This window comes from Podarcis muralis, chromosome 1 (genome assembly GCF_964188315.1).
Source record: "Podarcis muralis chromosome 1, rPodMur119.hap1.1, whole genome shotgun sequence".
In the NCBI taxonomy this organism is placed as follows: Eukaryota; Metazoa; Chordata; class Lepidosauria; order Squamata; family Lacertidae; genus Podarcis; species Podarcis muralis.
Window position 1 is genome coordinate 101,429,508 of NC_135655.1, and position 10,362 is coordinate 101,439,869.

The 10,362-nt window shown below is 39.8% G+C and overlaps 1 protein-coding gene across 2 annotated transcripts in view; it reads left to right on the forward strand.

Moving 5' to 3' along the window:
• ACVR2A (activin A receptor type 2A) overlaps window positions 1–8,025 on the forward strand; it is a 52,977-nt gene extending 44,952 nt beyond the window's left edge. For both annotated transcript variants that reach the window (XM_028745539.2, XM_028745549.2), the window contains 3 exons: window positions 1,103–1,241; window positions 2,661–2,791; window positions 4,234–8,025. In XM_028745539.2, coding sequence (XP_028601372.1) covers window positions 1,103–1,241; window positions 2,661–2,791; window positions 4,234–4,428 — 465 coding nt within the window. In that variant the 3' untranslated portion in view covers window positions 4,429–8,025. The remainder of the gene's footprint in view (window positions 1–1,102; window positions 1,242–2,660; window positions 2,792–4,233) is intronic.
• The last annotated feature ends 2,337 nt before the right edge of the window (window positions 8,026–10,362 follow it).

The following is a 10,362-nucleotide window of genomic DNA, read 5'->3' on the forward strand; positions in this document are numbered from 1 at the left end:
GAGCCATGGTTGAGAGAGGCACTGTGCTGTGCTGTACCTCTCGCAACTGCGGCTTCTATGCCTGCTCTTGCCAGCGGCAGAGGCAGCGGCGGAGGGACGAGCGGCCCGAAAGGCTGCTCTTTCCTCCTCCTCTGCCTTTGCTGCTGTCGGCGGCAGTGGAGGAGGAACAAGCAGCCCAGAAGCAGCCCTTTCGAGCTGGTTGTTCTTCCTCCGCCACTGCCACCACCACCAGGTTTGTGGTGTGGTGAACCGGCTTATACTTGAATCAATAAGTTTCCCCAGTTTCCCCATGGCCAACCCCAACCTCTCTCAACACCAAAGGAACACAAATGAACAGCAGAGAACCGGCACGAGTAACACTGACACCAAACCCTACATACATTAAGCAAAGTAGAAAAAACCCCACCCCACCCCACCCCCACCCATCTTCCACCCCTTTTCTTCCTAATGTCTCAACAAATGAAACTGATTTGTAAAAATGTTACATGGAAAAAACATGAGAGACATTACACATACTTCTGTAAATCAAGAAAATCTTTAATTAAAAAACAAACAAACGTAAGTTTTCCCAGTTTTTTGTGCTAAAATAAGGTGCCTCGGCTTATATTTGGGTCGGCTTATACTCAAGTATATATGGTAATACCAAGTAGGGAAATTTAAACTGTTAGTTTGCTTTCAGACATGGTTCTCCTTCCTCTTATGAAACCTGAAAGAGATCTAAAACATAGATATATGTAACTTTTGGGGCAGGATGGAGCACACACCTTTGCCAACAGTTCTCGTATCTCTTAATTCCTTTATTAGCCATTTTGAAAGAATGCTGATGGCTACTGAAACATAAAAAATAATAATAATGCTCTTTTAGTATGCAATATTCTGGACAGTTTACTTGTTAATAAATGTTATTGAATTTTCTTTGGTTTAGAATGTGAGTTATTCCAAAGAAAAATGAAAGACTTCAGAGCTTTACGTAATTTCCATTCAAATGGCAATTAACGATGTTTAAAAATTTCTCTAGAACACATGCTGGATGCTAGCAGATTTTGAAACCTGAATTACATACAGTTGTGACCCTAACATCTAGTGATTATTTATTTTCAAGGTTGGAACCCGAAGATATATGGCTCCAGAAGTGTTAGAAGGTGCCATAAACTTCCAGCGGGATGCGTTTTTGAGAATAGACATGTATGCCATGGGACTAGTCCTGTGGGAACTTGCATCGCGATGTACTGCATCAGACGGTAAGTAAAATGTATGTGCGTTGTACACACATGAAATGTTCTAAGCTCATATTCTTTCCGCTGGATACATATAAAGAGAAATTAAAGCAAAACTGTCCATGAGTGTTGGTACGGAACCCAGAAAACAGCATCTGACCGGAGTCAGCAAACAGCCCACTCATCTTGAAATCTACCCATGTAGGAGGTTACCAGGAGCAAGTAATAGCTTAATCAAATTCTCGCTGTTGAAGCAGACTGTAGTGCAATCTGTTTCTACTCTTTTCTGCAGTCTTTCAGCAATGTGGGAGTGGAGCAGATAATCTTACATATAATTACAGAATGCAGGGTTGAAGCAAGGTGAATTCACCTTACAGAAGGGAGCAGGAGTGGTTTTCCAAAGGGTATTTGTAGATATATTGCAAAAGCAGAGTGTTGAGATGGCCACCCATTCATTAAAATGGATACCTGAACATGTGTGAATGAACTCCGAGTAAGCCCTAAGCCAGTGTTTCCCAACCTTTTTTGGGCAAAGGCACACGGAGGTAGGCTGGTGTGCCGTGGGAGGGAGGCGGGCAAGTCGGGCGGCGAGCACACGTGGGGCGGCGAGCGAGCTCCCTCCCACATCCCATCGCCGCTCGCTTCGGCCGGCCTACTGGGCTGTCGCAGGCGGAAGGCCTGCGCATGCGCGAGGTTTTCGCGCCTTCCTCCAGTAGGCCGGCCGAAGCGAGCGGCGATGGGATGTGGGAGGGAGCTCGCTCGCCGCCCCGCGTGTGCTCGCCGCCGCCGCCTCTCGCCGCCCGAGTCGCCCGCCTCCCTCCCACGGAACACAAGGCAACGTTCCGCGGCACACTAGTGTGCCGCAGAACACCGGTTGGGAAACACTGCCCTAAGCCATCAACCCAAACTGATCAAACATGTCAAGGCAAGAATAAAATGTATTTGGGGTTGTAACTAACTTCAACTGAACATTGGAGTGAGTTGTTACCCTTATAAATACATCCTGGCATGGCATGTTACCCTCTGCAGTTTTTAATGCTTGGAGAGCAAACTGACTGTTCTTTGTGGATATTGTGTACTGAAGAGCAATGACTATGCCCTAAAAGGACAAACTTAAAAGAACTACTGACCCTCAAGCACAAGATGTGCTTCTAGAATATGGGGATTCCCCCATACCACAAATTTTAAGTCCCCACATGCAATCATTTGGATGGAACATCTTGACTTGTCTATATTTTACTGATAATAGAAGCTTAACTGAAATTGTGAATTGACCCCACATTCTGTAGAAGATAGGTGCATGAACCATGGGAGACTCATTCTGCTGAATGAACAGCCATGGGCATGTTGCCAACTTTTAGCCTGGTGTTCTACCCTAAGCAGCATGGAAGAAAGATGTTTAAATGTGATTTACCTAACAGTTTATCTTTTTTTAAAATACAGGACCTGTGGATGAGTACATGTTGCCTTTTGAGGAAGAGGTGGGCCAGCATCCCTCCCTTGAAGATATGCAGGAGGTTGTAGTACATAAAAAGAAGAGGCCTGTTTTGCGAGAGTGTTGGCAGAAGCATGCCGTAAGTAATATGCTCAAACTTGCAGGGTAATATTGAAGCTTCCATTTGTAATTAAATGGAATTTCACCAGCAGAAATGTTGTTTTAAAAAATCTATAGTGAAAGTAAGATTCAGGGTACCGGACTATATTTTTGGAGAAGTTTAGACCAAGGGATGTTTAAAAAGTTTTACTATCTTTCAGGTGTTTATTTGGAGGCAGTAACATATTCAGCTGTTTAACATGTTTCTTGAAGTTCAGGGGGGAAATCATGGGCACAACTGAGCATAAATTGAGCATTTTAAAAGTAATGAATGGGGCTTTGTCACAATTAACGTTGATCCAGTTGATTTCTGTGGGATTACATTGTGACTATCTTCTGCCAGATCCTATTGGTGTTTCAAATTGGTGCGATGCAAAGGTAAACTATGTTATGCAGAAGCAACCACAACTGTTGGTCTTGCTCTCTGTGTGTAGTATAAATCACAGATTTATAAAAGAGCCTGTAAGAATGATCATTAAAAAAATGTGAAACATTTTGTAGTACTGTATACTTCAGATGTTTAAAATTGTAAAAAATTGTCTCGTCTCAGAGCGCAAAAACTCGTGGCTCAGCCAGTTTGCAAGAAAGTTTATTGAATGAAAATGGGCTTGCAGTGTTACTTCATTGCAAGTTTCCATTAATACTAGTAGTAATGTTTATGTATAATGATTTCACAGGATTTTTCTCCTTTAGAATGTTAAAAGTTGATAACCATGATCTTGACTTGGACACCTGGTTAATTGGTAGCAAGTGCATGCACATAAGGGAGAACAGGTGTAATACACTTTCTGCAGCCCCAATCCAAATGTTGGCTGCAGAATTAGGCAGTTTCCAAGCCATCTTCAAGAGCAGCCTCATGTACAAAATGCAGTGGTACCCCGCAAGACGAATGCCTCGCAAGACAGAAAACCCGCTAGACGAAAGGGTTTTCCATTTTGGAGGCGCTTCGCAAAACGAATTTCCCTATGGGGTTGCTTCGCAAGACGAAAAAATCTTGCGCGTCCCCGCGGGTTTTTTCGCTCCCCCCCCCCTTTTCCTAAGCCGCTAAGCCGCCTATCAGCTGTTCCGCTGATAACCCGCTTAACAGCTGATTGCGAAAAGCCACTAGACCGCTGTAGCGCCAATCCGCTAAGCTGTCAATGGGGTTGCTTCGCAAGACGAAAAAACCGCTAGACGGAAGAGAATCGCGGAACGGATTCTTTTCGTCTTGCGAGGCACCACTGTGTTTTAAGAGTTCTCCGAATGGGAGGTTATTAACTTTGTTTTTAAACAAGTGTGTGTTACTATAAGAGGGATTCAAGTTTCTTCTAAGATTATCACATGCTTGACAGCTTACGTAAAAAATCGAATGTTTCCATTCTAATTATGTTGTTGATGATAATTACTTTGTATTTAATGTAATTTATACACCTTCCTTTTTAGGGAATGGCAATGCTCTGTGAAACAATAGAAGAGTGTTGGGATCATGATGCAGAAGCTCGATTATCAGCAGGCTGTGTAGAGGAAAGGATTATTCAGATGCAAAGACTAACAAACATTATAACAACAGAGGACATTGTGACTGTGGTCACCATGGTGACAAATGTAGACTTTCCTCCCAAAGAATCCAGTCTATGATAGCTACAATGATCACACATCTTTACCCATCAGACTCTGAACTGGAGCTGCTAAGCTAACGGGCCTGTTTCTGCTCAACAGTTTTCTCTGTGTGAAATTATGGAATGGTAAGTTTGTCTTTGGAGTGTGAGTAGGAAGACGCCTCCTTGCCCTACTCCAGACATGAATCCAGGAGACTTACTGCATTCCTTGCATATGCCAGAAGGACGTGGGACTGAGAATACGGCAAGGTGATGTTTCAGGAACTTATTTGAAGAACATGGACCTATCCTGGCTGGTGAAAGATTTTAAAAGCTGACATTGTATTTCTTAATATGTCAGAGACACTAATTCCTTAAAATGAACTACTGCTATTTTTTTTAAATCAAACATTTCATTTCAGATTTAAGAAAAAAAGGGTAACTTGTTTTTATTGCATTTGCTGTTGTGTTTATATAAATGACTATTGTAATGCCAATATGACACAGCTTGTGAATGTTTAGTGTGCTGCTGTTCTATGTAATCAACGTGGGATCTAGCAAAAAGGCTTCCAAGCATTACTTAACCTCCCTCAACAAGGTATACCTCAGTTCCACCTATGCTAAATTGACAACACTAACAAAACTGAAATAATTGATTGATCTGAATTTTGTAAAATATGTATTACAGATTCACAGTGGTTTTTTTTAAATAAAAAGATGGTAAGCTGTGCTTCATGCCAACAGACAATGGCCATTCCTAAAACAGTGGTATTAGCCTTTCTGTGTTCTAGCTTGTGTATAAAAAAGTATTGTTTGAAATGGCAAATTCCCCGGTTTTTAGTTTAAAGCTTTATTTTACCTCCACTTCCCAAAATATTGCATACATTTATTTTACTAAATATTATTTAGGTTTGCTGTGTGACAATATTTTAAAGATTTAAGCATGACTTAAAAATTAAATTTTTATGTGAGCTATGGCACTGGAAAGCTCTTAATTTTAATTCTTTTTAAGGAAGATTTTTTTCCAATCTATGTATGTTAATGTTCTGCCTAGTGTATTTTCTGTTTCACTAAACAGGATACAGCACCTTCTGTATCACTGTTTCAGGATCACCTCAGGAAGCTTCATTACCCAGAACTCCTCACTCTTCATGTGTTGCCTTTTGCAGCTTCACAACACTTGATTTTTGGTGCCGACTTGTCAGAGTAGTATTTTTCTGTGATGCATAGGTTTGCCCTGTGGTCACTAAATTAAAAATAAGTTACACATTCACTCTCAAAATACGCTTGCCATCAAATGCAATTATTTCTGTAGAGATTACAATGTAGCACAGTCTAGAAAAAACAACCCTACAACTTTAAATTTAAACTACTGTATTCAAGCGTTATAGGCATTTAAGAAGTTAAGCCTTACCATAAAAAAAGAAAACTCTAGTAACTGGGCAGCAGGTAGACTGGTGCCAAAGTACTTCTCAAAAGTAATAATACACTAGAGTTATTTGATCAGCTACATGTACACAGGCCAAAGTAAGTTAGCTGTCTAAAACTAAAGTACAGAACCAACAGTAGCCAGTGTTACGAGATTCTGGTCAGGTGCATTGGACTTTTAAATAGTGTTTTTTCATGTCACAATCAGAAGTTCACTGTGAATGTTCTTGTAACAGTTATTTATTTAAGCCACAGTGTTTTCTTATGTACCAAATCTCTGGGAACAAATAAGAATTATTTATTAACAAAATTTTGATCACCAAACTTGCTAGGAAGAACAGTAATAGCAGAGTTGTTTTGTGTGTAACTGGCATACCACCCAGAGGTTTTTTTAATTTATCTTTTTTTTCTGTAGCCGTAAGAACCCCATGGTCTGATTGGGTTACAAATACTGTTGGGCACAATTGCTATTTTTCTTTGTTGACAGAGGGACTTTGAATTATTATTATTATTTGGACTAAGGTAAATTATGTGCTTGCTTCTGATTTTAGGGCTTGATATAACAACTTAAGAAGTCTTGCCTGAAAATATCCAAATGGACCGATATTAGGACAATGTAGGAACTGTGTATTGGTGATTATCCAGAAACATGTAAATACAATAACAATTTTAAAACACAGTTGCCATGTTTGTTTTGGAGAATCTACTCCAATTTTTAATAGAGCAGCTTTCCATCAAACACTAATTTCCACCAATATGATCCCTGAGCCAGGTGGCAACTTTTCTCTTGTGTATTTTTTGCTAATGCATTTCCGTTTGCAGGTCATATAGGGAAAATCATCAGAACTTGACAATCAAATGGGGTAATGTCTCCATCCTTTTTTTTAAAAAAAAAAGACTTTTGAAATCCCCCAATAAGTACCTTTATTCAGATTTTTAGAGAATTATCATGAATTAATTGTTCAGGAAAAACATCTTACTTTTAAAAAACTATTTTGGTAGAATCTGTGAAATTGCTAAAATTTACCAAACTGTAGATCCATATTTAAGATATTGCAGAGAACCTCAACATCTTTGTTTCCAACTTATGCGGAAAATGTAGAGGTGGGCAAGTTTTAAAATGCTTAAGCCAAGACCCACAAATAAAGCCACATATTAAGAGAGAGAAAGGCTGAGCTAGGATGCTCTGGTTTCTGGCAGATATTGTGACCATTGTTGCTTTTTGTATTTGAACCATACATGTAGCGTGTGTGGATCTGGCCAGCTCGGGTGGTTTACCTTGTATTTTTGACTTGTGAAGAAAAGCTAGGGCTAGGGCTCAAGCTTTCAGTTGTCTCTGGTTTGCCTGTATCTACTTAGTTGGCTGCCATATAATTGCCACAGAATTTAACTGATTAGCCAGTTTTGTGATCAACTCAGAAGTCTAAACCCTGCAATACCTTTTCAGTTTGTGTTAGATGCTAAGAACGTATATCACATGATGCATGACTACTCTTTGTACAGTTCCTACTAAATATAACTTAGCATTTCGGAACAGATTGTGCCTCGTAATTGTTGGAGTTCTTTGACCTAGCGTTCTCATTCATGGTGGTATTCTGAAAATGAGTCTGGATTAAAATACACAACATTATACCTTCTTTGATAGCGAAATCCATGTGGAGTAGCTCTTGCATAACTAAGGTGTAATCAGATGTAGTAGTAATAAATATTGTTCATACTACAGTTCTACAGAATAAATTGCTGATTGTAGTTTAACAAAGTGAGGTGACTTGATTGGTTGACCTTTTTCCAGTTTTCTCTTTTTAACCTTTTTAATGCATTTTTATTAGGAATATTTGGTATAAGATGCAGAAAGCTATGTACAGGATTATGAGCAAACAATGATAGTATCCTTGTTGGAACACCATTTACCTCAAGATACTCAACCAGCAGTACGTTTTGGTTTTTTTTAAATGCACACTCAGTCCATATAAGATGTTACCTCTCAAGATATTGGTAAGCAATTATTTTAGCTTTACTCTGTACTTGTCAGTGTTCTTGGCACAGGTGGTTGTACTACTGTCAAATTGCTCTTGCTATTTTTTGGCAAGTATTTAAAAAGAAAATAACCCCCATTCTGGATAAGTGATTGTGAAATATTGTATAAATAAAATGTATGCGCTCTTTCCTTATTCCCACAAAGATGAATAAAAATTTAAGTGACTACTAAGATTGGCATAGTCTTTCTCCCCCGCCCCATTTTAATTTTAATTCTTTGACTTTATGTATGCTGGATGGCATTCAACATTTTACACATTCCCAAGACTTCTGCTTTCTCTGCAATATTTATTCCAGAGGGTCCCCAACTTTCTGGAACCGATGGGAGGGGGGAAGGGGGAGTCCTGTTGTGCAAGCAGAAGACCATTGCAGAATTCGGTAGGAACATATATGTATATTGCCCAGTATGTTTATACTCCCTTGCTCTGTCATTCAGAAGTGGTTGAAAAAAGGATGATCCGAACTACTCTATACATCCTTAAACAGGCTCTTGCTAAGCTGACAACTGCGACTGGATTTCTCCCACCACCACCACCAGTGTAAACAGCCGTGTTTAAGATTAGAATAAAAAGACACTGTCTTTCTATACATGTTTTAAATTAGTGTGTGAAGCCTTTCTAGATGTTGTCATGGCACTTATTTTGGTATTCACCCTCATACAGTTGCAAGGGTATGAGAGGGGGAGAGCACAACTGCACTCAGTTCTCATCCCTGCCATTTTCCATATATTGGAGGGAGGGCCTGAACTAACTAAACGGCTGTACAATGGCTTTTGGAACCTTGTGTTTGTGCAAACAGGGCTCCTAAATTGGAAGGACAGTGTATTTACATAAACCCTACTTTTTACCAAGTTAGAAAAACTGAAGGCTCATTCAGAATTTGTCTACCAATATGTAATGAATTCTGGCTGTTGATGGAATCACTCCTGTGATTACAGATTGTCTGGATACAACATATGGACCAAGAGCTACTGAACTCTCCCCTCTATAAGCTGTTACATTTGCCTGATACTAGTAAACAAATAACCAATAAAGAGATCTTGTCTGCTCTTTTGTTGCAGCTAAAGTGGGCTGAGGGAAGAAGAGAAAGTCTGATACTTAATATCAGTGTAAAGGGATAGTAAAGGCTGCTCAATACTCTCATCAATTGCTCTTGTGTGGATGAATACCTGACTGTTTGCATGGCAGGCATGCAAGCCTTGACTGAAAATACCACACACACACACCCAAAAAACACCCCCACTTATATCGTCTGATTCTGCACTGTGACCTATGGTGGTAACCCTGTCTTCCAAGTGTGTCTGAGACACTATCACATCTAACACAACAACTGGGACTGCAAATTAAAGTGGCAGCAGATATTCATACATGTTTCTTCCCAAAGGTGAAGCTCTCTCCATGATACTTTCCCTTCACCCAGGCTTACTACTACTACCAGATTACAACTGGGAAGGAGGAGGAATTTGGTGATGGACTGCAGGGAAGTGCATCACACAGACCTGTGATCTTAAATTGTATCTGCTGCTGCTGTCATTGTTATCCTAGCATGGGGAGTTTTTTCTTACAGTCATTTGGAGCACTTGCAGGTGTGTGTGTGTACACACACACACACACGGGGGTTCCTTCTACTTGTCATAAATAGCCATAAATATTACTGACACAAAACTGTTCTTTCTGGTGCATAATGGGCCACAATTTTTAATCTATTTATACAACTGGTTTTCATCAAGTGGTTTTGTACTGCCGAATAAGCCAAATATCCACATAGTTTTACAATAGCCTGATAAAATACAGTCAACTGAGAATGACATTTCTGAAGTCTATTGTGTGCGGGCTCTGGCCCTATCTCCTAAAGAAAATAAATGCCATACATTATTTAACAGCAGTTTGTAGTTTACCATGACAGTGTGCAAAAAGGTGTGCTGATAACGTATTGTATCCAATCAAACAGTTGAAAATACAAATCCAGTTTTTTCTCTCCTCCCCCCCCCCATTATTTACTCTCCATTCAAGTTTAAGATTACTATACAGGTGTGTAGCTATTTCAGAATTTTAAAAGTAGCTACAGAAGAAAATAGAGCGTGCATATATGGCAAAGACACATGAGGTAGTTTAGAAATAAGTACTAACAAGACAACCAAGTTAAATTCACACAAACATACCAATGCCCAGTAGCTGCTTTGATAATATAGATCCAACACTAAAAACTAGCTCCAAAGAATCATGAGTTATCTGCTGCTCGTGAAACTTCTAGGAATTAAAGGGATTTTTGATAAGGAACCAGTTTAATATAGCAGTAAAGACTACAGAGAGGTCCTACATCAGATGAGAAGTGATAGGGAAAAGAGAACAAAAGGTAGACAGCTGGGTTTGAGGGAAGGCAAGGCTGAGAATCAGTATTTTTTTTTAGAAAAACATTTTACAGGTGCAGCACAGCACAGTGTTTCCTCATACTAAAGCAGGCAGTCTTCTTCAGCCCGATTCCCCCAAGTGCTGTTGAACTACACAAC